The sequence below is a fragment of the Galeopterus variegatus genome, unplaced genomic scaffold, assembly GCF_000696425.1.
Source record: "Galeopterus variegatus unplaced genomic scaffold, G_variegatus-3.0.2 Scaffold33, whole genome shotgun sequence".
Lineage (NCBI taxonomy): Eukaryota > Metazoa > Chordata > Mammalia > Dermoptera > Cynocephalidae > Galeopterus > Galeopterus variegatus.
Window position 1 is genome coordinate 597,099 of NW_007726144.1, and position 26,915 is coordinate 624,013.

General features: G+C 50.2%; 1 protein-coding gene across 1 annotated transcript in view; it reads left to right on the forward strand.

Annotated features, from left to right (window-relative positions):
* IQGAP3 (IQ motif containing GTPase activating protein 3) overlaps window positions 1-26,505 on the forward strand; it is a 38,524-nt gene extending 12,019 nt beyond the window's left edge. The window contains exons 12-38 of the mRNA XM_008570531.1: window positions 430-593; window positions 2,141-2,298; window positions 3,957-4,078; window positions 4,188-4,351; window positions 5,702-5,792; window positions 6,649-6,816; window positions 6,909-7,048; window positions 7,157-7,327; window positions 10,467-10,550; window positions 10,714-10,785; window positions 10,887-10,956; window positions 13,845-14,053; window positions 14,775-14,927; window positions 15,212-15,375; window positions 15,708-15,932; window positions 16,802-16,942; window positions 18,600-18,684; window positions 19,118-19,350; window positions 19,710-19,842; window positions 19,974-20,076; window positions 20,765-20,891; window positions 21,868-21,955; window positions 22,835-23,047; window positions 23,541-23,707; window positions 24,017-24,118; window positions 24,549-24,657; window positions 25,296-26,505. Of these exons, the coding sequence (XP_008568753.1) occupies window positions 430-593; window positions 2,141-2,298; window positions 3,957-4,078; window positions 4,188-4,351; window positions 5,702-5,792; window positions 6,649-6,816; window positions 6,909-7,048; window positions 7,157-7,327; window positions 10,467-10,550; window positions 10,714-10,785; window positions 10,887-10,956; window positions 13,845-14,053; window positions 14,775-14,927; window positions 15,212-15,375; window positions 15,708-15,932; window positions 16,802-16,942; window positions 18,600-18,684; window positions 19,118-19,350; window positions 19,710-19,842; window positions 19,974-20,076; window positions 20,765-20,891; window positions 21,868-21,955; window positions 22,835-23,047; window positions 23,541-23,707; window positions 24,017-24,118; window positions 24,549-24,657; window positions 25,296-25,409 (3,770 nt within the window). The 3' untranslated portion in view covers window positions 25,410-26,505. The remainder of the gene's footprint in view (window positions 1-429; window positions 594-2,140; window positions 2,299-3,956; window positions 4,079-4,187; window positions 4,352-5,701; window positions 5,793-6,648; window positions 6,817-6,908; window positions 7,049-7,156; window positions 7,328-10,466; window positions 10,551-10,713; window positions 10,786-10,886; window positions 10,957-13,844; window positions 14,054-14,774; window positions 14,928-15,211; window positions 15,376-15,707; window positions 15,933-16,801; window positions 16,943-18,599; window positions 18,685-19,117; window positions 19,351-19,709; window positions 19,843-19,973; window positions 20,077-20,764; window positions 20,892-21,867; window positions 21,956-22,834; window positions 23,048-23,540; window positions 23,708-24,016; window positions 24,119-24,548; window positions 24,658-25,295) is intronic.
* Window positions 26,506-26,915: the final 410 nt, after the last annotated feature.

Here is a 26,915-nt window from a genome sequence, read left to right on the forward strand (position 1 = left end):
AACAAAAAAAAAAAAAAAAAAAAAAAAAAAAAAAAAAAAAAAAAAAAAAGCAAAACCCAGCCCCTTTTCCTCATGAACATTTAGAAACGTATCTTGGGGCTGGCCCTGTGGCTCACTCCAGAGAGTGCGGCGCTGGTAGCGACGAGGCCACAGGTTCGGATCCTATATAGGGATGGCCAGTGCACTCACTGGCTGAGCGTGGTGCAGACCACACCGTGCCAAGGGTTGCAATCCCCTTACCGGTCAAAAACAAACAAAAAAACCCAACAACAACAAAAAAAGAAATGTATTTTGAACCTAGCAGAGTGGTTTTCAAGGCAGTCACAATGCCGTTTCCCCTCAGAGATTCCCACAGAGCCTAGCTGGCCATGAGAGGAGAGATGGCAAAGAATGCCCAGCCTGTGCCCCTCTTACTCTCCTCCCCTACAGTGCTCCAGGCTGTGCGGCGGATCAACAAAGCCATCCAGAAGGGAGTGGCAGCTGACACTGTGAAGGAGCTGATGTGCCCTGAAGCCCAGCTGCCTCCCGTGTACACCTTTGCCTCACATGTGTACCAGCAGGAGCTGGCAGTGCTCTGGCAGCAGCAGCAGCGGGTAAGCCCCAGAAATGTGGGGTCCAGCTCAGGTTCCCAAGCAGATGGAGGGATCAGGGCAGTCAGTCCAGAGCATGCTCTAAGGGCAATCTGAGATGCAGGCAAGATGTTAGGGCAGGGGGCAAGGGCCACCATCCTTGCCTTCCTGAGTATATTATAATAGCCAGTACCCTTGAGCAAACACTGCTTTACACACTCATTTAATCCTTAAAATAACCCTGTAAGGCAAGTCGTATTATTTCTGTTTTAGAAATGAGAAAACCAAGATGCATAGGTTAAGTAACTTGCCCAACATAGCTGCGATTGGCAGTGCTGGGAGTGAATGCAAAGCTGAATGTATTTGAAGCCCATGCTTTTAACCACTCCTCTGCCCCACCTCACTCCAGTCCATACAGTTTTTCTGACAGCAAGGTGATAGAGCCCTCACTTAGGGACTTCCTAGTCTGTTGGAAGAGTTAGAATATACCTGAGAGTCCAGACAGAGGCACAGGAAGAGAAAAGTAGATGATGTAAGTGGAAGAAGACTTCAGACCAGGGATATGCAGGAAGCAGAGCTAGGGGTAAGTCTGGGAAGGCTTCTTGGAAGAGGAGAGAATCAATAGAAAATTGTACCCACAGCAGGCATTTATAGAGCACCAGGCATGACCCAGACACAGGCATGACCCTGAGGAAAGGCACAGCCTCTATACATGAATAACTGCAGTACAAGGAAGCATAAAATAAGTACTAAGAGTAAAGCATAGTGACTAAGCTTGTGGACTTTAGAGCCAGACTGCCTGAGTTCAAATCTGGCTCTGCTGGTTCTTAGCTATGTAACATAGGGCAAGTTACTTACCTTCTCTGCCCTTCAATTTCTTCGTATACAAGATGGGAACAATAATATATTTACCTCATAGGATTGTTGTAAGGATTAGATGAGTTAAGAATTGCTTAGGGAAGAGTCTGGTAAGTAAGTTTTAGCTATTGTTGCTGCTGTTGTTGTTACTGTTATTATTCACAACATTCTGTTTGTAGAAGACAGAAAGGATGCTCCAGACAGAGGGAACAGCATAAGCAGATGTTTGAAAAGAAGGAGGAGAACTGGGCAGGGAAACAGGGCCAGGGCCTCTTGGGTGTGCAGTGCAGTGTGGCGATGACCACTTCATCTTCATCTCTGCATGCCCAGGGCCTAGTGCAGTTCTTGGTGTGTAGTAGGGACCAGAAGGGAGCTGGTAGAGCTCACTGGTTAAGTGTAGGTTCTGGAATCAGGCAGCTAGGTTTAACTCACATTATTGGCTATGGGCTCATCTGTGAATGGGGATATTAATGGTACCTACCTCATTGGCTTGTTATGAAAATTAAGTGATAATATGAGTGACGTACTTATAATTGAGCACATAGTAGGTATTCTCAAATGTTAAGTATGATTAATTGTTAGTGAATGAATCAGGCCACTGAGGTTTTGAGATGGGGACCCTGGGACATACCAGAAGCTTGGGGTCAGGACTATGGGTAGGCCCTCAGGCCTTTCACCAGCCCACGTGGGAATCGGCCCTCCCCCTGTTGTAGGAGCTTGGCCAGGAGGAGCTCTTCGTGGCTGTGGAGATGCTGTCAGCCGTGGTCCTGATTAACCAGGCCCTGGAGACCAGGGATGCCAGTGGCTTCTGGAGCACTCTGGTGAACCCTGCCACAGGCCTGGCCAACGTGGAAGAAGAAAATGCTCAGCGGTGAGAAAGGTTTAGCTGCATGTTGGGAGAGTAGGAATGGAGGGAATATAGCCACAACTCAGAGTTCTTGTGCTTGGAGGCTAGCCTTCTTCATGATGCCCTGTTCTTGGGCCCAGATCCACCCTCTGGGTCTGCTCACAGTTCTTAGCCTGTGTTTCTTCCTGTGTTTTTTCATTCATTCATTATTTCACACCAAATATTTGAGTACCCACCCATGTACCAAATACTATTCTAGGTGCTGAAGGCAGCAGTGAACAAAACAAAGTTCCTGCTGTCATCAAACCTGTCTGCTAGTAGAGGGAGACATGATTAGAAGAGAAGAAGAGCTATGGAGAAAAGTAAAACAGGGCAAAGAGGATAATGATGGAACATCGTAGGGGCGGTTTTCTGTTTATATAGTGTGGTTATGGAAGCCCTCTTTGGTAAGGTGGTCATTTTGAGAGAGACCTAAATGGTATAAGTGATTGCCATGAGGCTATCTGGAGTGGAGGCCCTGAGAAAGAAGTGTTCTTGGTGAGTTCAAAGAACATCAGGAGGCCTGTGTGGCAGAATGGAATAAGGAAGGGAGAGGAGTGTGAGATGAAGAGGGAGTAGCAGAGGCCAGACCATGTAGGCCTGTGTCTTTTGCTCTGATTGAGGAAGGAAGCTACAGGAGGGTTTTTTTTTTTTTTTTTTTTTAAAAATGACCGGTAAGGGGATCTTAACCCTTGACTTGGTGTTGTCAGCACCACGCTCAGCCAGTGAGCGAACCGGCCATCCCTATATGGGATCCGAACCCGGGGCCTTGGTGTTATCAGCACCGCACTCTACCGAGTGAGCCACGGGCCGGCCCCTACAGGAGGGTTTTGAACAAGGAGGGAGATGATCTGACCTAGTTTAACAGGATCACTCTGGCGGCTGTTCAGGGTTAGAAGCAGAGGGACCTGTTAGATGGCTATTGGAATAATCTAGGCAGAGATGAGGGGCCTTCACCTAGGGTGGTAGCAGTGCAGGGTGAAAAGGAGTCAGATTTTGGATATATTCTGAAAACTGAACAGACAGGATTTGGTTACATAGTAGATATGGGGTGTGAGAGAATGGAGCTAGGTATGACTCTAAGACTCTTGACAAAATGGGAGAGACCATGGGACATGCAGGTTGAGCAGGGGAATCGAATTCAGAGTTGAGCTGTTGGATTTGAAATGCTGATTAGATATTCACGTGGAGATCCTGAGGAGACAGCTGGGATATATGAATGGGCTTGACATGTACTTTTGGGAATCGTTAACATACCATGTTTAAAGCCAAGAGATTAGGTGAGATCACTTAGGATATGAATACAGAGAGGGCTGGCCAGTCAGCTCAGTTGGTTAGAGCACAGCCTTATAACACCAAAGTCATGGGTTCAGATCACCGTACCAGCCAGCTGCCAAAAAAAAAAAAAAAGAATGTGGAAAGAGAAGAGGCCTGAAGACTGAAGATTGGGATGCTCCAATCTTTAGAGGTCAGGGAGGAACCAGCAGAGGAAGCTCAGAGAGAATAACCTGTGAGGTGAGGAAAGAACCAAGGGAGCGTGGTGTCCTGGAGGCCAAGTGAAGACAACAGTTCACATGTTTCCCCTGACTTCTGGCTGATGATGCACACGCTGCTCACCTCGCTCTCCCTCTCCCTACTGCCAGTTACTTTGATGCCCTGGTGAAGCTGCAACAGGTGCATGGAATGGACAGGGCCTTCCTGAGCTGGAATGACCTGCAGGCCACCGTGAGCCAGGTCAACGCCCAGATCCAGGAAGAGACCAACCGTGAGTGCAGTCAAGGGCTGGGAGAAGATGGCTCCACTCAGGCAGCCCCATCCCTAAGCCAGAAGTTTGGGGGCAGGGCCCCCTGCCCACCTAGATCTTTCTTTCTCAGAGGTTCTTGCGGTCAGCCTCATCAATGAGGCTCTGGATCAGGACAGCCCTGAGAAGACTCTATCTGCCCTGCTGCTTCCCGCAGCTGGCCTGAATGATGTCAGCCTCCCTGTTGCCCCTCGGTACCATCTCCTCCTTGTGGCAGCCAAAAGGCAGAAGGCACAGGTGAGGTTAGGGCTGGCTGGGTTGGTCACCAGAGCAGGAAGAACATCCCCTGTGCGTAGAGCTGTGCCCAGTGTGCACCCTGGCAGAGCTCCCATCTGATGGACATGTCGCTTCCAGGGATGGGGGATAGGCAGGGTTCTGATCTGATGGTGACAATGGCCTCCATTGCCAGGGCACTAGACAGAGCATGGGAAGAGCACAGGTCTGGGAACCTGGGCTGGATTTCCTGCTCTGACACTTGGTGACCACATGTCCTTGGGCAAATCCCTGGATGTCTGAGCTCTATTCATCTGTAAAATACTGCATACCCTGGTCCTACCCATCTCTCAGAATGAGGGTGAAAATCAAATAAGTTGACAAATGGGGAAATGTTTTGAACCTGAAACACCCTGAGCATGTGGCAGTAGAGTGGTTGAATGCCAGGGCTCCTGAGTCAGGCCACTTGAGTTTGCATCCTGACAGTCTGACCCTGCATACACTACTAAACCTATCTGTGCCTTCATGTCCTCACCTACAGACTTGTGACAGTAATGGGCTGATCTCATAGTTATGCAGTTTAGGGGAGATAATATGACAGTAGTACTAGCTAACATTGTCGAGTTCTCACTCTGTGCCAAGCATTGTTTCATGTGCTTTACAAGTATTAATTCATAAGAAAGTGTTGTAGGACAGAGTCTGGCACATAGTTAGTGCTCAATACAATGTTAGTTAACAAAGTCCATTATTAATGAGGACAGCTGGGAGGGCATAGAGTCTGGGGTTGGGTGAGGCAGGGAGGAAACAAGCCTTTCTCAGCTTGACAGTGAGGCTGGCACAGGCTTACTTGACCTGTGGTCTCAGGTACTATAATCTTCTCACAACTTTGTCGGGTTGAGGAGTGTGGAATAAGAATACAAAGGAGAAGGTCAGTGTCAGGATCGACCTGAGAAGGTGTGAATTGAGGCATAGGGGTATGGAGTGGGGGTGGGTAGGTAGAGCCTCCAGTGTGGGCTACCCCTGGACATGGCTGAGGCACAAGGGCAAGGAATTGAGCTGTTGAGAAGGTGGTGGATACTGAGGGTTTAAGAAGCTGTGTAGAGTGGCTGTGGGTTCTGGGGGTGCTGGGGCCAAGCTGAGCCTTAGCTTGGGACAGCCTGAAAGCAGTGTAGGAAAAAAAAGACTTCGGAGCCTGGCAGCAGTCCCAAGGAGCCACAAGCTATGCTGACACAGGGCAGGAATAGGGGAGTGGTGATTTCTGTCCTGTGGCTCCCAATATTAGCCTGCAGTTTGGTTTCCCTGGGCAGCTTGGCCTGGGAACCTGGAGAGACCAGTCTAGGGTCTCGTCTTTTTCCATCTCTCTCGATTTGCCAGGTGACAGGAGATCCTGGAGCTGTGCTGTGGTTGGAGGAGATCCGCCGGGGAGTGATCAGAGCCAACCAGGACACAAACACAGCTCAGAGAAGTAAGTGGGCTGGGTGGGGACACTGGGAGAGGAGGGAAGGAGATGGTGGCTCAGCAACAGCCCAAATACGCAGGTGGCCTCCTCAGTCACTTTTCACTTCGACCTCTGGGGAGGCAGGCCAGAATCAGAAGGGGAGGGTAGTGGACCACAGGGTGGATTTCCTGGCAGTCAGCTGGGCAGGAAATTCTCAGGAGTTAAGAGCCCATAGTCCACCTACTGCCTCCTTCTATGCCTTCCTGTGGGCACTTTCCCTGCAATGTGAGCACGTGAAATCATGTGGTGGCCAAAAATCCATCCTGTTTCTGCTGAGTTTGGGTTGCAACAGTCAATCAGCTCTGGCTAGAGAATGTTGTCTTGGGGTGGGAGAAGAGGGCATGGCAGGAGTTAAAGGAAAATAGGCAGGATTAGTGCAAACAGATATTGGTGCTGGTGTGGGGTGCTAGTGGTCGTAGGTCTCAGTATCTGGAGTCCTTCTGTCCATCTGTCATCCTTCTGTCCATCTGTCTGTGAAGGACTGGAGGCAGGTGGTACATCAACCACCCCCACTTCTTGGACTCTCTTCTAAGAAATTGTCCCAAGATTCTTTGCCCATCTGCTGTCTGTAAGCTTCTGTACCAGCCGATTTTCCTTTTGCCAGGCCTTATCCCAGCCCTGCCTCACACTGCCTCCCTCAGGAACCCTTCCTTGTCTGCTCCCTTTTCCTCCAAGCACAGCTGCATGCTGCTGCTTTTCATGTATGTCTTCATCAGACAGGGTGATTTTGTGTCCTTCTCTGAATCCCTCCCCAGTGCAGAGGGCAGGGCCTATGAGAAGGACTCAGGGGGAAGGACTGACTGCTTTCTCTGATGCCCATTAGTGGCTCTTGGTGTGGCCGCCATCAATCAGGCCATCAAGGAGGGCAAGGCAGCCCAGACAGAGCGGGTATTGAGGAATCCCGCCGTGGCCCTCCGAGGGGTAGTTCCCGACTGTGCCACCGCCTACCAGCGAGCTCTGGAAGGTGCTGTGGCAAAGAAGCGGCGTCCAGGTAACAGTCCCACCTACCTCTCCTCTTCGCTGCCTGCCCCAGCCACCTCTTGCCTCTTCTGAACCTTCTCTGCTTACTTGGTTTCTGCTTAGGGGACACAGCTTTCTGGGTTCAACATGACATGAAGGATGGTACCGTCTACTACTTCCATCTGCAGACCTTCCAGGGAACCTGGGAGCAACCCCCTGGCTGCCGCCTCAACACCTCCCACCTGACTTGGGATGAGATCCAGGTTGGCAGGGCCCCTGAAAAGCCAGGGGGTCATGAATGGGAAATGCCCTGCAGAAGAAGCTTTCTTCACCCACCAAAGGGTCACAGGTTCTCTCTCCTTCCTCCACAGTCAGCCATTACCAAGGTCACTGCTGCCCATGACCGCCAGCAACTCTGGAAAGCCAACGTTGGCTTTGTTGTCCAGCTCCAGGCCCGTCTCCGTGGCTTCCTCATTCGGCAGAAGTTTGCTGAACGTTCCCACTTCCTGAGGACCTGGCTCCCAGCAGTCATCAAGATCCAGGTGGCAGTCTCTGGCTTTCTATGTCTTCAGTGCCTGGGCTTCTCTGGGCTTCAGGGTGTCCTCCTTACTTCCTTTTTACTGAGTGAAGTTGGGATGATCTTTTGGCCTCTGAATGGTGGTGGCTGAGGGAATGGATTCTAGAGCCAAAATGCCTAGATTTGAATCCCAGCTCTACTACATCCTAGCTGTGTGACCTCAGCAAGTTATTCTCTCTCCCCCTCAGTTTCCTCATCTGTCCCTCAGTTTTCTCGTCTGAAAAATAGGGATAATGATAGCACCCACCTTATAGGGTTGTTACAAGGATTAAGTGAGGTAATATCTAAAGTGATTATAAATAGTGTCTGGCAGGTAGATAAGGACTTGGTATAAGTGCTACTTACTATCATCATTATCACTGTTCAGAGACTATGAGAGTTGCTTTTTAGCTTCCCCAAGGGAAGAATGAAATAAGATTTAGTAAGACACCAGTGTTTGGACACCAGGAAGATTTCCTAACTAGAATAGGAGTTGTGAAGAGGTGGTGGTGCTTAAACAGAAAAGGGGTAGAATATCCCTTAGAGAAAGAAGAATCTTCTACCTTTCCTCTTCAACCATCCTTTTCCATTTTTATTCTTCCAAACGTCCACAAGTGGGTGGCCTCTGAGACTGACCCATAAGTAACTGGGACATGAGGCCAGCTGGGAAGATAGCCAGGAGCACTGTGTAAGCCAGGAGTGATGGGAGTTGAGCTAAGATCTCCCCAGGCAGGTGTGATCTGGAGGGCCTCATGGAGATGTTAGCAGCATAAAGATACTTTATTTAATAAAAAGCGTTGAATGCCCAGTATCTGCAAAGCATTCCACTTGGCACCAGGCAAGGGTGGGAGATGGGTGTGAGACCCACCAGTAAGTGATCACATCTCTCCCCTTGCAGGAACTGGAGTACAGTTGATATTAGATGTTTTGATAGTAGAGACACAAAGACAACACCAGAGTACTCCAAGGGAGAGAGATGCGCAGACAGAGACTGGCACATGGGCCTTGATTATGACCTAGGGCATGTGGGGTAGTAACTGAGAGCTCAGGCTTTGGAGTCAGGCCGGAGTTTGCCTTCTGGTCCTACCACTTCTGGTCATGTTACTTTGGGCACCTTAAGACCCCTTTAGCATTCAGTTTCCTCATTTATAATGATGGTACTCACCTCATATGTTGGTTGTGAGGATTTTGATGATTGTAGGAAAATTACATGTAGTACTTAGTGTGGTAAGTGCTGCATTGGTGATGGCCATTATGAGAAGTTATTTTCAGGGCATTGGTCCCAGAACTCAGTATAGAACTTTAGAAATCTGCATTTAGTGTTTTGAATCATAGGGATTCCTCGCTCCTGAACCCAGACTGGAATTTCACACTAAGGAGATGAAAAGCCACATTAACAGTGGGAGAGGAGATGGAGTAAGAGGGAGCCTTTGTCACTAATACTGGAGCTCTGGCCTGGGTCCTGGGAGACAAGAGAAAGAGAGATAGCCCAAGGCTATAGGCCACTTACCCTGCAGCTATGGGGAAGAGTGAATCAGAAATGGGGCTTCCTGGGTGTCCTGAGACTTTATCTCTCTAGAAAGCTCTGACCCTGGCCTGAACCCCAACTAGGGTCCTGAATTCTGACCAATTCAGATTGGGAGGCCTTTTTGAAACGAACCTCATGGGGGTTGGGTAGGAAGTAAGAGCCGAGAGCAGACTGCTCTGCCTTTTCCTTTGCAACTCAGAGTGTATGTCAGGTCGTACATGGAGTGCTGAGGGTAGGCATGGAAATGGGGCTTCCTGGCCTCTAGGATCCAATGTGGACAGCCAGTGTCATGGGCCAAGATTCCTCTTTTACATCCTATTGCAACAGAGGACCAGTGTGAGCCTTAGGGGAAAGCCCAGCCAAGAGAACTCGCTTTAGGAAGCAGTGGGAGGACAACTGAGTGAAAGGGGATGGTCTTATATCTCACCAGACCTCAACAATGTAGTAGTAGAGTATCCTCCAGGGCCTGCACACTGGGAGATATTTTTCATGGGCCCTAAAAGACAGGAGGGATTTCAGTGGGTAGAGATAGGGCTGGGGACAAGGCGGGCGTAAACAAAGGTTCGGGGCAGAAAATCATTAGGCATGTTTATAAGAAAGTAAAATGTATGATGTGGCTAGAATCCTTAAGGTAGGGGACCAGAGGTAAGTCAGATGGGGAATTTGGGGTCAGACAGTCAAGAACTTCTGGAAACTTTGGGGCTGGGAGAGACATAGTCCAAGTGGTGCTTTAGGAAAATTAATTTCACACAAGCTTGGGGTAAAAGGGAAGAGGCACGTAGGAAGGAGGCCAAAATGGAAAGGAGCCATGAGATTTGTGCTTTTTAAGAGACCAAAGAAGGTGTGATTTATGGAGGAGATGGTCAGTTGGACCCTTTGCAGCAGACCAGCCAGCGGGAGAGGCTATTCGACTGACAGCTGAATTACTGGGGACTTTGGTGGGAGAATTTGCTGAGAGCTGGGGCCAGGAGCTGGATGGTGTTGTAAAGAGAAGTGTGTGTTTTGAGAGCATCAGTGACCTGCTGCGCAGGTGACCTTTGGCAGAGATGGTGGGCACACGGCTCTGTGCCTGTACACACATCCCATCACACAACTGTGTGCCTCTCCAGACTGCTCTCTACCCACTTTCTGTACACTGAGGGAGAGCAGAGTGTGTTATAGGGTGTGTGTGGTCTACATGTGGGTGTATGAGTGTATTTTGGGGGGATATGGTGCATGCTTTGGTGAAGCTGGAGAGTAGGTGTATGTTTTATTAATATCTTTTAAGCCTGTATCTCACAGTTGAGTTTCCGTGAGGAGGTGTTGGTTAGGTAGATGTGTATGTTTGCATCATGTGTGTGTGTGTGTGTGTGTGTGTGCGTGTGTGTGTGTGTACACTAGGAACAGGGAGCGTAGTGGAGGGCATGGTTAACTATGTGCAGTCATTTGATCTTCCTGTGAAGTCGGAAGTTCTTTAGGAACGGCCAGCTTACCTTTCCCCCTCTACTTGTACATCACCCTCCCATCCTTGGAGAGTCCAGGACAAGGCTTTTCCTGCAAACTTCACAAGCCAAAGGAGACCTGCTAGGGTTACTTCTTTTTCTTTCCTGATGTGCAGGCTCACTGGCGGGGTTATAGACAGCGGAAGATTTACCTGGAGCGGTTGCAGTATTTAAAAGCAAACCTGGATGCCATAGTCAAGGTAGTTATAGTGGTTTGGACAGTTTCTCATCACCCTTGGAGGACCCTCTGAGAAAAATTTTGTAGTCCTCTCACTTCCTTGTGGCCTTTGGAGTTGGCTAAATTGGCCTGGATCTGAGGATGGGCCCCAAGCCTGCAGCTCTGAGGCAATGTGTCTCTCCCAGATTCAGGCCTTGGCCCGGATGTGGGCAGCTCGGAGGCGATACCAGAGGCGTCTGCGCTACTTCCAGAAGAATGTGAGTGTCACCCTGCTTCCCTTGCCCCCATACCTAACCTTTACCCATGGGACCGGAGCAAGGGCAGCTAGCAACCCCTTTCCCATCTGTGTTAATGGCAGGTTAACTCTGTTGTGAAGATCCAGGCATTTTTCCGAGCCAGGAAAGCCCGGGATGACTACAGGATGTTAGGTGAGCTGCCTGTTCTATCCTTCCCCCATTTTGATGGGAAAGATAGGAGCCTCGAGAGCCAGGCAGATCTAGATATCCCTACTGGGGTTGCACAGCCTGTAAAGGGAAGGTAGTCACGAGCTGCCTGTGCAGGAATGTGGAACGGGGTGTAACAAAAGCCACCCTGCCCACCCCTATAACAGACAGCCTTGTCATAGAGAAAGCTTCTCTAACCAGGTTTTTTCTGTGTCAGGCTTAGATTGTATACCTGTTGCTACCACCAAAACAAACGAAAAGGATTTTTCTCCTCCCTCTAAGGTTCCAACCTTCTCCCAGTTTGCCCTCTTCCCTGGTCTATGACCCTTCCACCTCTTGACCTCTGTGGTCCAGTACACACAAGGCCTGGTGATGCATGCAGAGTCCTTTCTGCAGAGCTGGGGAACTTAGAGAGAAGTACATGGGGAGGAAGCACCATCTTTCTGCCCCGTATTTCCCATTAGCTGGATGTGCATTTAAAGCCTTAAAGAGGTCCTTCTAGGCTGCTCTTGGCCCCAGTCCTTCAAGTCCAGAAACCCAGCCTTGGGGGTCCCCTTCCTTTTGATGAAGTTGGCTAGTGGTCCATTTCCATATTTGCCTCTAGCCCCTGGGTTCCTGAATCAGTAGACCCATTTCCTTTCTGGGCTTGAGGTTACACTCTTGGGCTTTTGGTTAAATGTGCTGTTCAGGAGTCATCTCTTTCAGCTACTCAGTCCTTCTTGCCCCTTGTCCGCGGCAGGGGCTTGGCCTGCCCTTTCTCTGGCCATGGACACTCGGGTCATCTGCTTCTAGTCAACTAGCTTCTTTTCCACTTTCTCTCCTCTCCCCAGCCTGGCCCTTCTTTTTTTTTCTCTTGCTGTTGCACTTGAACCATTGTCCTGGTCGTCCTTATCTTCTTTTTCTTCTCTTCAGTTTAAAACAGTTTTTCTAAGTGCTGACCAGTTAGCTCAGGGGGTTAGAGTGCAGTGCTAATAACACCAAGGTCCAGGATTCAATCCCTGTACTGGCCAGCTGCCAAAAAAATAAAAATAATAGTTTTTCTAGAACTTGTTTTTCCCAGTTCAGTCCACATACAGTACTCAGAGCTCTGGCACTTACTAGCTGTATGGCCCTAGGCCTGTTACTTAACTTACTTGCCTCAGTTTTCTCCTTTATAAAGTGGAGATAATGATAATACCTATCTCGTAGGGTTGTGTTAAGGATTAAATGAGTTAATGTGCTGTATTTCATCAAATCCAAGAAGCCATCAATTTGGGCCGGCCCCGTGGCGCACTTGGGAGAGTGCGGCGCTTGGGTGTGCAGCAGCACTCCCACTGCGGGTGACCGCGGTGCAGGCGACACCAAGCCAAGGGGTTGCGATCCCCTTACCGGTCATGAAAAAGACAAAAAAAAAAAAAGAAGCCATCAATTTGGGCCGGCCCCGGGGCGCACTTGGGAGAGTGCGGCGCTTAGGTGTGCAGCAGCACTCCCACTGCGGGTGACCGCGGTGCAGGCGACACCAAGCCAAGGGGTTGCGATCCCCTTACCGGTCACGAAAAAGACAAAAAAAAAAAAAAAGAAGCCATCAATTTTCTTAGATTCCACCATTCTTCACTTCTGGAAGATCTGTCCTCCAGATAAGGCCATTAAATTTGTACATGTGATCTTGTCACTCTCCTGCTTAAGACCTATTGTGACACTCTGTTGTTCTGACTTCAATCTCCTAACCACAGCTTCCAAGGCTCTCTATGATCCAGATTCTCCCTGCACCTCTAACCTCACTGACCCCCTCCCCCTTGCTACCTGCACCCTCTGCACTGTGCTCCAGGCATGACAAACTTCCACCACTTCCCAAACAGCCACACTCACCCTCTCTCACCTTCTTTTCGCAGATATCAGGTGGGGCCTCACCTCCTCTGGGAAGTGTTTCTTCACTCCCCAGGTGGGGTTGGGTGGCCTGCTTTTGTTTTCCCAAAGATCCCCATGCTCACCCCTCCCAAAGCACTAGCTTCACTGTGGGAAATTGTGGTTGATTTGCCCAGTTCCTCTAGTAGACTGCCTTCAGGGATAAGGCCTAGTATTATTCATCTTCAAAATCAGACTCCTGCATTTATTACTAGCTGTGTAACCTAGGGCAAGTTACTCACCCTCTCTGTGCCTCAGTGATCTCTTCAGTAAGATGGGGTAGTTATAGTATACTGACCTCACAGGGTTGTTTTAAGTATGTAAAGCACTTAGAACAGTGTCTGTCCCATAGTAAACATTATATGTATTAGTTGTTTTGTTCTTATTCCCTGTAGTTTAGCTCAGAGGCTTTTTTTTCCCCCTCAAATACCAATTCCAAAGGTAATTCAAGGAGAATCACTACCTAGCTCTGATCTCTGCTATATTATAAAACCCATTGGCCATCCTGTCTACCCATGCTTGCCCCTATGCACAGACACTGCTGACAGAGGAGGACCGGGTGAGGACAGGCAGGGCTGAGTGGAGGTTGCGAGGTGGGAGGATGCGAAGCAGGTTGCCCAGCAGCAGTAGGGGGTAAATCAGGGTAGAATAAGGAGGTCTGGCAGGGCCATTAGAGGGATCTGGGTCTTTGGCTTTGGTACAGGAGGTCACTGGGATAGGTCCAGGCTGGGGTGAATCCAGAGGCAGGAGAAGAACAGCTCTTATGCCATCCCTGGTTATAGGACAAGGAGCTCAGGGCGGGCCTGGCTGGGAGGCTGCCCACTGCCCTCCAACTGCAAGCAGAACCAGTTATAAGGGGATTGGCATTGGAGACATGCTGGCCTCAAGCAGAAGGGGGACTGAGGGTGGGATAACTGGGGTAGGGGGCTGGCAAGGAGGCCTCTGGTGAGGCATGCCTAATCCTGATGCCCTCCCACTCTTTCTGCCAGTACACACACCCCACCCTCCTCTCAGTGTGGTATGCAGATTTGCCCACCTCTTGAATCAAAGTCAGCAGGACTTCTTGGCTGAAGCAGAGCTACTGAAGCTCCAGGAAGAGGTAGTCAGGAAGATCCGGTCTAATCAGCAGCTGGAGCAGGACCTCAACCTCATGGACATCAAGATTGGCCTGCTGGTTAAGAACAGGATCACCCTGCAGGTGAGGGGCCCACCAGCCTACCACCTGCCCCCCAGTCTAGCTGCCTCTGGAGAGGTGAGGCTGATCATTCTCTAGTTACTAATCAAATCTTTCTAAAATGTGTGGATTTTATCACCTGGCTCAGGTCCTTGTTCCAGTGGCCCTCTGCCCTTCTAGTAAGCCTTTTCTTGGGGACATGTGATATAGTAGTAAGAGCACTGGGTGTAGAATTGGAATGCCTGGCTCTGCTGATTCCTAGTGATGAAGCTGTGGGTGGTCATCTAACCTCTAAGTCTGTTTCCTCATTAGTAACCTGGGAAAATGATCAGAGTGTCTCCCTCACCAGGCCAACTGTACAGATAGATATGAAAACTATTTAAACTATAAATTGCCATATGAATATGCAGTGACAGAATAGTAGTGTTAAAGTGATGTCTCCACCTGAAATTTGTACAATAGTCTAATAAGAAATAACAGCAAAAAACAAATAGACACAATACCTCAGCCTGGCAACTCAGTCCTCTTTAGAGACTCACCCCTGTGAGAGCAGAGGTGCCAGATAGAGTCTCAGGGCAGTAGGAGGGGCCCTTCCTCACACCAGAACTGTTTATCTCCCCTGGCTCATGCCTATTCTTTGAACAGCAGAAAGCCCTGGCTCTTCTAGGCGCTGATTCTAGACGATATGTTCTGTGCTCTGTGCTGGCCCGAGCTGGTTGTATCACCCGCTTCCCCACCCCTGCAGGAGGTGGTCTCCCACTGCAAGAAGCTGACCAAAAAGAATAAGGAACAGCTGTCGGATATGATGGTTCTGGACAAGCAGAAGGGATTAAAGTCGCTGAGCAAAGAGAAACGGCAGAAACTAGAGTCATACCAACACCTCTTCTACCTGCTCCAGGTGAGCAGAGGACTTTGGAAGGAGAAGTCTCTACCATCCCCTGAGGGCCTGGGACACTGGGGCCTTCTTGTCTGGGCCTTTGCCCCCATGCAAGGTATCCTTTCCCCAAATCCTAATGCCTTGTCCCCAGGGAAAGAAACTACCTCTTCCCTTGTTTGGAATGTTTCCAGTACCCTGAGAGTGTGACAGTGCTTTCTCCATTCCAAGTTTCCATCAGGAAAGCCTTTCCTTACCAGTCCTTGAGGTGTATTATCAGCCATTCCTGTCTCTCCGATTGCTTGCAGACTCAACCCATCTACCTGGCCAAGCTGATCTTTCAGATGCCACAGAACAAAACCACCAAGTTCATGGAGTCAGTGATTTTCAGTCTGTACAACTATGCCTCCAACCGCCGAGAGGCCTACCTCCTGCTCCAGCTGTTCAAGACAGCACTCCAGGAGGAAATCAAGTAGGTTATCCAGGCACAAAAGGATGGGAAGAGAATGGGTTAAGAGATGCCCCTGCTGGCTCCTTCACAAGGTGACAACTTGTTAAGGTTTAAGGGTAGAAATGGAATCAAAAGACCTCTGCCTCCTGTGGAGAGACTGTAAGATATCTCCTGAGACAGCACAGTAGGAGGACATGAGCTGACATGTTAGCACAAGGGATGAAATAGAGATATCAAGACATTCCTTGAGAGGGGGGACACCAGAGCAGGCAATGAAGAGCCAAATATCAGAAAGGAAACTATTTGTCCTACACAGAGGCAGGAGACCAGCTTAATGACCTCTTGAACCACAGGTTAAAGGTGGAGCAGCCCCAGGACATGGTCACAGGTAACCCAACAGTGGTGAGGCTGGTGGTGAGATTCTACCGTAATGGACGGGGACAGAGTGCCCTGCGGGAGATCCTGGGCAAGGTTATCCAGGATATGCTGGAGGACAAGGTGCTCAGCATCCACACAGACCCAGTCTACCTCTACAAGAGCTGGATCAACCAGACAGAGGCCCAGACAGGGCAGCGCAGGTGAGCAGATGGGCTGAGAGAGAACTCTCTTTGATCAGCTTTATCTTGGGCCTCACTGGGGAAGCTTCGGTGTGCTGTGAAGGTGGTGTGTAAATGAGCATGCTGATTTATGCAAATATGACACCAGCCCGACAGGAGTAAATAGAGTAGCCTTTTAGACCCCCTCTGGTAATTAACATGGAACTGATATAAATGACTCCAGACCTGGTGAGCTTAACATAAAATGAGCACAGATGAATATGCAAATGTGCTTAATTGCTGTGTCAGTGCTTGCAAATGATATGTCAAATTTGCTAGGAGTTGAGATATAGACTCTTTATTGATAGGGGTATAGATGAATATTCAGGTTTATGGCAAATTAGATAGTGATAGATATAGGTTGGCCTTATAGACTGGGGGCATTACTCAGGTTCATAGGTACTAGGGAAATCTAGCCACTGAGGAGAGCAGACAACTGTGTTGGTTGTCCTGGATGGCATGAGAGGCTTGAGGTGGGGGAGTTACAAACCCTGGCCCAGACTTCCCTATTGTCCCAACTGCCAAAGACTATTTGCAAGCAGCCCCCTGGTTCCTTCCAGTTCCCCTTAGGCAACTTTCCATAGATTCCAGTTTCTGCATTCCTTCCTACACTCTTCCAGCTTCCCTGTGGGTATTCCAACTCTTTCTTGTTAACCTTTCACTTGCATTTCTCCAGTCCTCTCTGAGTCTTTTCTCTTATTCTGGCCCTTTCCCCTCTAGCATGCTGGGCTGCCCTTAGCAGGTCTATATGAGATCCTGTTGTTAGAGAAGAGTTTGAAGGGTAGGGCCTCAGGGAAAGGAGGTCTTGGGAGGGGGCCTCCAACTTAAATCTTGTCTGTTTCTGCCCATAGCCATCTCCCGTATGATGTCACCCCAGAGCAGGCCTTGAGCCACCCCGAGGTCCAAAGACGACTGGACATCTCCCTGCGCAACCTCCTCGCCATAACTGATAAGTTCCTTGTAGCCATCATCTCATCTGTGGACCAAATTCCGTATGTGTGACCACCCCACCCAGCCTGGGCACAGGATCTCAGGAGGGCCAGGAGGGGAGAAGAAAGCAGGGCAATAGTCCTGAAGGGAGGAAGGCAGGGAGGGGAACACAGCTGGGGGTGCTCAGAGCAGTTCCAGGAGATGTGTGGGGAATGTTTGAAGCCCCTGCTGGAGAGTGAGCTGGAAAACAGCATGCAGGCCTGTATGTGGCCTGTTAGGATATCACTGGAGCCAGAGGAGGGAACCTAAAATGATTACGGGCACATATTATTATCTAAGAGCAAATAGGGATAAAACGGGACTCTTTAGTCTGCAAAGTCACATAAGAAATACTTCAAACCAGTAAAGCACTTCATAAAAAGATGACTGGGATCTTAACCATTAACTTGGTGTTGTCAGCACCACTCTCTCCCAAGTGAGCCACAGGCCGGCCCAGTTCTCTCCTTTCTTAACATTTAGTTAATGTTTTTTGAAAAGCAAGTGAGTGAAAACATTGACAAGGTAGAAGTCATCTAGACCCAGCATTGAGCCAGCCGGCCTTCCTGATGCTTAGCATGGCCCAGGGCAAGGAGGGGATGCCAGAGAAGGGAACCTGCAGGGTTTATAACTCTGCTCCCCAAACTTGGAGAACTGGATTAAGGGTGTATAATTAGAAGTTCTTAAATAATCTTTTTTTACATACCAGCCAGCCATCCAAAACAAAACAAAACACAAAACACAAAATATAGTCCTCTTTTCTCTCTACTAGGGAGTCCTACCAAAAACCCATCCTTCAGCTTACTCACTATACTTTCTATATTGTAGATTGTTCTAGGCCTAAGAAAGGAAAGTACACAATGAGTTGAAAACTTCTGTCTCTGGTACCCTAGGAGGTGGAAATAGCTTTTAAACAAATTTAATTAAATTTGTAGGTGGCATATCCGTAATAGGAATAATATTAATAATGAAGTATAGCATTTGAATAGTACTCTACCGTTATATATTACATTCACAGACATAATTTCACTTAATCCTCACAAAAACCCTGTGAGATAAAGAGGACCAGAATGATCATTCCCATTTTCTAGACCAGGGGACAGACTTACAAAGGGGAAGGAAATAGCCTAGAATGATATTTCTGGTTGGTGGTGGAGTCAGGACTGGAGCTTCTACTCCCAGTTCATTGATCTCCTCAGGCCCTGCCTCTAGGCCAGACCAGGCCCCTCACAGATGCTCTGTAATAGCTGACAGGGTTGGCTGCCTTAGAGCTTACTGGGCTGTCCCAGAACAGGGTTTTGGCTCAGTGTCAGATACCCAAGTTATAGCCTAAAGATGCCTCAGTGGAAGAAAGTAGGGACATTGTGATCTGGGGTGTTCTGCAGGGGAGACTAGAGGGTCTCAAAGAGGAGGCTCTCAGGCCAGGTTGGAGGCTGTGTGAGAGCGTTAGTAGATGATAGAGCCCTGGTCCTGGGTACTGACAAGAAGACAGAAGAAAGCGGTGAGGCTCAGAGAAGTTTGGAGGAAGGCAGCAGGGAGCTGGCTGGAGATAGTGGAGGGATGGTGCTTGAGTTCAACTCTGGTGTGGCTGAGCTAGAGAAGGAGAGGCAGCTTGGCACTCACGCACTGAGCTCTGATGGAGGGAGACAGGCAGAGCCAAAGTGCCTATTGCTTTGTCCCCAGATATGGGATGCGATATGTGGCCAAAGTCCTGAAGACAGCTCTGGCAGAGAAGTTCCCCAATGCCATGGAGAGCGAGGTCTATAAGGCAAGTGTTGTCTCCCCTCCCCCACCTCGCAAGTCCTCCTTTGCCCTGCTGGTGCCTGTGATGCCCCAGACTGAGACAAAAGGACAGAAAACCCTACGCTGTAAAAATCCAAGGAGGAAAATATACTCCACCCTGTAAACTGAGCCTGGTTCACCAGCAGGGCTTCAGGTGGCAGATGGAAAGGCAGCTGAGGCATGAGATAACAGAGTGGACAACCCTGGGCTTGGTCACGAGATCTGGGTTCTAGTCCAACTTTTGCTCAAATTTTCTGTGTGACCTTGAGCAAGTTGTCTGCCTGCTCTGTGTCTGTTTTCTCTTCTGTAAAGTGAGAGGGTTGGCCAGATGGTCCCTTCCAGCCAAGTGAGCTAGGAATGTGGGGCCAGATGTCAAGGCAACCTCGGGGTGCTTCTAGAAGTGTCTCCTCTGCCCTCAGGTTGTAGGGAACCTCCTGTACTACCGCTTCCTGAACCCAGCTGTGGTGGCACCTGACGCCTTCGACATTGTGGCCATGACAGCGGGCGGTGCCCTGGCCACCCCACAGCGTCACGCCCTTGGGGCTGTGGCTCAGCTCCTGCAGCACGCAGCAGCTGGCAAGGCATTCTCTGGGGAGAACCAGCACCTACAGGTCCTGAATGACTATCTGGAGGAGACACACCTCAAGTTCAGGTCTTGGGTCCTGGCATCCTGATCCTCCCTGTCCCTTTTCTTTCCTCTTTGCATCTTTCACATCCAACTTCTCCCCTCCAGAATTCATGAGGGAGAGAGGCATAGAGGTGAAGGGTATATCGAGGGGCTGGAGGCTGGGTTGTTGGAAGGACTCCCCAGTGGAGAGAAAAAAGGACTATTAAAGGATGTTGGCTTGAAGAAGACATTGGAACAGAGGTAGGGTAGGGCAGAGGGCACTGAAGAGTCAGAATTGGCTTGAGCAGTTGCTGGAGATGACCAGGGGAAGGGATGGTGTAGGGGGACAGAGCATGTGTGGGGTGCCACCCTCACCCTCTCATATGCCCTCCCTCTGGAGATAGGAAGTTCATCTGCAGAGTGTGCCAGGTGCCAGAGCCAGAGGAGCGTTTTGCAATGGATGAGTACTCAGACATGGTGGCCGTAGCCAAACCCATGGTGTATATCACTGTGGGGGAGCTGGTCAACACACACAAGGTGAGGGACCACAACCTGCAAGGCTGGCTAGGTGGACAGAGGTTTTGAAGCCCACAATGGGGTGGTGGGCTGGCCCCAGGAGGAGGGCCTGGCTCAGACCCCGCATCTACTTTTCTTCCTCTGTCCTACAGCTGTTGTTGGAGCACCAGGACTGGATCGCCCCCAATCACCATGACCCCCTGCACGAGCTCCTGGAGGAACTAGGGGAGCTGCCTACCATCCCTGACCTCATTGGTGTGTGCCCCCCTTGTCAGCTGCAGCCAGCCAGGGGGCCTGCAGGGAGGAACAGACAGGAAGGTGGCCAGGGCACGTGAGCATGCCCACTCACCCCACCTCAGAAGAGTCTGGTGGTGTGCCAGGCAGCTGGTTACACATTCTCCCTCCCTCGCTCCCTTTGGTCCTAAGATGGACACAGGGACACTGATATGGAGAGAGTGGACAGACAGTAGAGGGACCCAGTACCACCATATAAATGGACAATTAAATCATGTGAGAGAGACATGGAGGGCTAAGGGCCTGTTTGGGATCTCAGTAAGTTTCTCTGATGAAGAGGGATGAGAAGAAGCCAGCTTCAAGGGATGGAAGGGCAGAATGAAGGTGGTGATCAGAGACAGCCAGGAACTGCAGGCCCAGCGAGACACCGAGGGCCGAGGGTGTGGAGGCAGCACATCCTCAGTGACATAAGGTTATGCTCTGTGGGTAGTATTTCTTCCATCAGTGCTCAGGGTTGAGGGCACAGTGTGTGCCATCGGGCAATGTGGGAAAGCTTCCTGGAAGGAGGGCATGGGGAGCAGCACATGTACCATGACCCCATCTGTGCATGGGTGTGTGTGTGTGTGTGTGTGTGTGTGTGTGTGTGTGTGTGTGTGTGTGTGTGTGTGCGCCTGTGCCTGTCTCTGTCTCATTCCTCACCCTACCTCAGGAGAGAACATAGCTGCAGATGGGCACATGGATCTGAGCAAACTAGAAGTGTCCCTGACACTCACCAACAAGTTTGAAGGGCTAGAAGCAGACGCTGATGATGCCAGTGCCCGGAGCCTGCTTCTGAGGTGGGTGAGGCCAGCCTCTGCCCCCACATATCTGAGCTCCCCAGCCCTGTGGCCAGTAAAATGGCACTGCTTTTAGGGGGCCATTCCACCTTCTCCCGGGCTCCCTTCCCCTTCAGGAAGTTCTGCCTGAAGCCTAACTCACATTCATCTTCCTGCAATCTCAGCTGTTTTCCTTTTGACAATCTCAGCTTTTGGCTCTGTTATAGCAAAAGGCAAAGGAATGCTTAAGATATTGGCAACAATGGGTGTTTGCATATTGTTGTGCTGTTTACCAAATGCTTTTTTATATGTCATCATTTAATCTTAGGAACAAGCTATGAGGTAGATGGTGGTTTCCCCTTTTCATAGTTGAGGAAAGAAACGTAGTAGTTATGTGACTTGTCCAAAGTCCCACAGCCAGCGGGTGGTGGAGCACATGTTGTAATTCCCTGTTCTTTTGAGTATGATGATCATGAGATGGGCATGGAGCTCTTCTTCCCCAGCTCCACAAAAGGCAGGGGGACCCCCAGCAGGGCTGGGCTGGTCATCTGGGCAAGAGAGGAGCCAAGTCACCAGCTCAGTCACCTGCCAACAAGGCAACCCCTCCACTCATTCATTCATTCAGTAAACAAGCGAGAGGGGTATTATGCTTTGTCCTGCCATCAGAAGGCTTGTAGTGGGTAAGGGCCAGGGGTGAACACACAGAGAGCCACCAGGAGGGAGGTGGGTGTCAGGTGCATTGAGAGCTCAGGAGAAGGGACACCTGGGTTGGGAGGAGAAAGTGCATCCTTTAGCTGAAGGACTCAAAGGAAGATAACTTGTGGGGAGGTTATTCCAGGCATCAACATCTCTCCTCCACCCCTTGCTCTCTCCCCTTACCTCCCAAGCATCCCTGGAAGCCACGATGTGGAGCAGGGTCTGCTTACTCTCAGATCTGTGGCCAGCCCCATGTTTTCCTGCCCCTCACCTCTTTCCCATCACTTCCCTCCTCCTGTAGCACCAAGCAGATGCTGGCCGATATCATTCAGTTCCATCCTGGAGACTCCCTAAAGGAGATCCTGTCCCTCTCAGCTTCCAGAGAGCAGGTGAGTAGCCCGGCCAGCCCACAGGTTCTGCCTCATTCATCCCCCACTTCACCCCACCAGCACTGCTGATTCTCTTCCCAAACCCCACCCACAGTCTGCCATAAGCAGAGATACCTGTGCTCATCAGTAATGAGACCTCTGGATGGCCAAGGGCAGAGGCCCTTGACCTGGAAGCCCACAGGCCAAGGGGAACAGCCCTAGCCTTGGGGATCCTCAGGCTGCAGAATCACAGGACTCCATCTCCCTCCTCGTTCCCCAACAAGAGCCCACTATGCCAGTGCTGGGGTGTGGGGGGATGCCAAGAGGCAGTCTGGGAAGTCCACCCTGAAGAGCACAGAAGTGCTGTGCTCAGAAGAGGGAGCGCTCTGCTTGAAGGCCTGGAGGCAGGAGAAGCTGGTAAGAGGGTGGGGGGCCAGGGGCAAGTTGGGCCCCTGGATTGAAGACTTAGCCAGGGGCTTCTTAGAGAAAAGGTGGTGATGGCCAGTAGAGGCATGTCCTGAAACATAAAACAGGAAGGAAAATGCCCCAAACACCCTGGTGCCATCACAAATCTACACTGTTGGGACATCGTAGCCAGTGTCTATCCAGAATCCTTTATGCTGTAGTTTCTGTTTGGGTCTCCTTTGGGCCACTCCTCCCCTGTGGTGATGTCTAGGCCCTTCTATGTGTTACACCATGTGTTATGATGTTACACCTTGATGTTCTCCACAAGCTAGCTACACACACCCCGTTTCCCCCCAGAATCTGGGCTCTGGAGGCACTTTCCTGGTGACACCTAGAAAAGTGCCCAGGTCTCCCTTGGTTGCTGGTGCTCCTGGGACCTGTTTGGGGGCAGAATGGTGGGGCCCGGCAGACCCCTTTAGCATCTCTGCCCCTCAGGAAGTGGCCCACAAGCGGCTGATGTGCCGACGCCAGGCCTATGAGGCCCAGAACCCAGAGCCACTGCGACGACACCACTCACTGACAGCTCACTCCCTCCTGCCACTGGCAGAGAAGCAACGGCGTGTCCTGAGGAATCTGCGCCAACTTGAGGGCCTGGGGTTGGTCAGTGCCAGCAACAGCTACCAGGGGCTAGTGGACGAGCTGGCTAAGGTAACAGCCTGGGCCTGGGTTCTGTTTGCCTGTGTGCCTGTGCGTGTGTGTGTGTGTGTGTGTGTGTGTGTATGCACACGGATGCGCATGCATTGCACGAGCAGATCCATGGTGTTGCACTCCAAAAGCAGGCCTCTCCCTGGTGAGTGTCCACCTAAAACTGTCACCAGCCAGAGGAAGGCCTAGGTTCCTTTTTGAGGGAAAGGTCTTAAAATTAGCCACAGAGGGGGATGTTCTTACAATTCTCTTTTACTTAAAAAGGAGGAGGCTTGACACTAATTATTCCACAGTGAGGGAGAGGCCCCAAAGACATGCTTTGAGGGTTTGGGATGGGATGTTCCTCCTAGGAAAAGTAGGCTTGAAATCGTCCTCCTCTTCCTTCCTGCTTTTCTTGAAGATCTTCACAGTGAGTTGTTCTTGGGCCTGTGTCAGACCCTGAGGCTTCTGCCAGGAAGGGCCAACTCATCCCCTCCCTTGGTCCCCCTAACCCCAGGACATCCGCAACCAGCGCAGGCACCGACAGCGGCGGAAGGTGGAGCTGGTCAAGCTTCAGGCCACATTCCAAGGCCTGAGTGCTAAAACCACCTTCTATGAGGAGCAGGGAGACTACTACGGGCAGTACATCCGGGCCTGCCTGGACCACCTGGCCCCCAGCTCCAAGTAGGTGCTGCCTTCCCATACTCAGAAGGTTCCCTGTGACCTCTCACCCTTGCCCATGCTGACCCTTGCCCCACTGTCTCCCAGTTTCAAAAGGGGAATCTCACCCCAGCATGGCACAATCCCTTCCTGACTCTGGTCTTTAAGTCTCTCTCACAAAGCCTTGGGCTCAAGTTCAGCCCCCTCCTCTGACTACCACCAGTGAGTACTCTTCCTCAGTATCTAATTTCCTTCCTGCCAGCCACAGAGCACAAATGTCTTTGGTGGTGAAGAGTTGGTCGGATTAAGTTTCTGCAGCCTTCTTTTACTCAGGAGTTCTGCAAAGGGGAAGAAGCAGCCATCTCTTCATTACACTGCTGCCCAGCTCCTGGAGAAGGGTGTCCTGGTGGAAATTGAAGATCTTCCCACCTCTCAGTATGTGTTACCAGAGGGCAGATGTCAGACCATTCCTGTCCCCTAACCTGTGGGTGGAGCACTGCGCTGGGCCTTGAAGGAGCTGCTAAAATGATGGTGGAGACAGGGCATCCCCAGACAGAAAGTTAAGGACAGTGGACATGGTCTAGCACAATTCTAGATACCTCAAAGCAGAGGATGCTGGAAAAGATTCCTGGAGGCAAGAGCAGCTGAGTAGGGCTGGGCAGATAAAAAAAAAAGATGATGTGGTGACCAGGAGTAAAACTGGGAGAAAGCAGAGAGCTGGGCTCCCCAGGAGTGGCAGAGGGGAAGTGTGGGCTCTGGATGACATGCCCAAAACTGCCCGAGATGAGAAGCAGTGGATGCAAGAGTGGGGCTGTGGCCCTGGAAAGAGGCAATGGGTCCCTGTTTTGAGTCCTGTTTCTGACAGCTTCAGAAACGTCATCTTTGACATCACCCCTGGAGATGAGGCAGGAAAGTATGAAGTAAATGCCAAGTTCCTGGGTGTGGACATGGAGCGATTTCAGCTTCATTATCAGGTGAGGGGACACTCCCGTGAGCCCTCAAGACACCTGCTGGGCTGTAGGTGCTGACCTAAAGAGAGTGGCCGGCCTCACTTCCCTAGGCCCCAGCTAACATCAGCTTTGTTCCTGAAGAGAAGGGTGGGGTCTGTATGTCCCAAGCCCCCCTTTCCCCATGCCTTGACACAGACCCCACTGCCAAGTATCTGGAAGAGTGGAGTGGGCTGGTGGTGTCAGAACAGGGTTAATATTTGAAGCCCTATCAAACATTGGGGACTTTACATGTTACCTCATTTAATCTTCTCCACAGCTCTGAAGAATTATCCCTATTTTATAAGCTCTGAAGCTAAAAGGTTAAGAAGCCAGCCTAAGTCATAGGCTAGTGTTTAAGGAAGCAGTGATTTCAGATCCAGATCTTTTGCTCTGCTGTTTTGCCTTTTGAGTGAGAAAACTGATTTCAAACCCTGACTGAGTTGACATTTGGTCAAGTCACTCTCTGTTGGCGTGGGTTTCCTCATTTGTGACATGGGATTTCAGTGCCCTACTTCAGTGGCCAATGCTGGCAGAGACTGTGTAAGTCTCCACAATGCTAGTGTTTTGTAGATTGGGTCACAGCCAAGAGCCCTTAAACTCCCTCCTTGCCCCTTCCTTCCCAGGACCTCCTGCAGCTCCAGTATGAGGGTGTGGCTGTCATGAAGCTCTTCAATAAGGCCAAGGTCAACGTCAACCTTCTCATCTTCCTCCTCAACAAGAAGTTCTTGTGGAAGTGACAGAGGCAGTGGATGCTGCCCAAGTCGCTCTTACCTTGCTGGATACTCTTTAACACTAACTACTCCGCTTCCCTGCAGATACCCAGAGCTCAGGGCTGGGCAAAGCTCAAGGATTCTCATCCCTTCCCCAGCTGGAGGAGTTTGCCTACCTGGCCACAGGCAGTATCTCTTCTAATTGGCTAAAGTGGGCCTTGCCCTGAAATCTGGTTGTGTGGCTTTTACCACATATGATAAACCCCATGGTTTTCCAGCCAGATGGTGGGGCACAAACCTAGGGCCTGCACCTTGGCCTGGGAAGGCTATTGCTCTGTGTCTGTTACTGCCTTCCCGTTGTCACCCCAATATTACAAGTACTGCCCCAGCAGCCTGCTTTCTCCTCTATCTTCACTCTGTACACCTCCAAAGCCAGGGCCAGGCTCCCTATCCCTACCTCCCACTTCATCAGCAGTGAGTTTCCTGCCCTGCCAAGCCCAGGCCATTCTGCTACTGTGACGTCACCACACCCTCCAACCTCTCACTTACACACCCAGGCAAGGGGTGGGGGGTTCAGTGTTTAATACCCATGTCACATTGTGGCACAGTTGTCTTCCATGGCAGCATAGGCAAGATGACCTTCCATTAACCTCCCATCTCCTTCCCTAGTAATGGTCTGTTTTATATATTGGTCACTAAGGTATTTATTCTCTCTCCCACCCTTATACTCCAGATCACTATACAGCCTTAATCATGGTTTTAATTCTTTCATCTTTTTTACCTCAGAGAAAGAGTTTTCATTTCCCCTATTCAGATTAATATTCATGCCAATCTTTTGTACCTTGTGTTTCAAGTCAGCTTGAAGGGCTGGCTGGTTAGCTTAGCCAGTTAGAGCATGGTGTTATAAAGTCAGCATGGGTCAGGGCAATAGGGTTCTCACTCATGTTTAAGATCTCATTATTTCAGCTTCATAAGATACAAAGAGCGGTCTTTCCCTTTTCTCTTTCACCTTTGGGACTCTCATGCCTTAGAGCTGTCTCTTTCAGGCAATTGCTATAGATCTGCAGTCCTGCCTCTGCCACTGTCTCTCTCTTGTTCCCACATCTACCCAACTTCCTGTCCTTTCGCCCTTCTGATTTTAATAAAAGCAGTTGTTAGCTCCACATCTGTTGTTAACCACTTATTTCATTTCCTGCAGAGCAGGCCCCCAAGTTCTAGGACACATCTTCCCTGAGAGAGATGGAGAATCCTTCCTGCAGCCTCCCCTAGCCCTCTGCTTGCCTCCGGTGTGGGTCCACTCTGCCTGCCTGAGCTCGTAAAAGCTTAATGAGATGTGGCGTTTATTCCTCTCTTCCCTCCCCCAGGGGACAGAGAGGAGGAAGGACTGCTTAGGTTTCAATTCTGTTTTTATTGGTCATTCTGAAGACTAAAGCTGAGAGGAGAAACCAGTCCAAGTTCTTCTACCCCACCCATTTTGCACACATTTCCAGCCAGTTCTTTTCCTGAGCCTTGGGTGACAATACCAAAGGTATT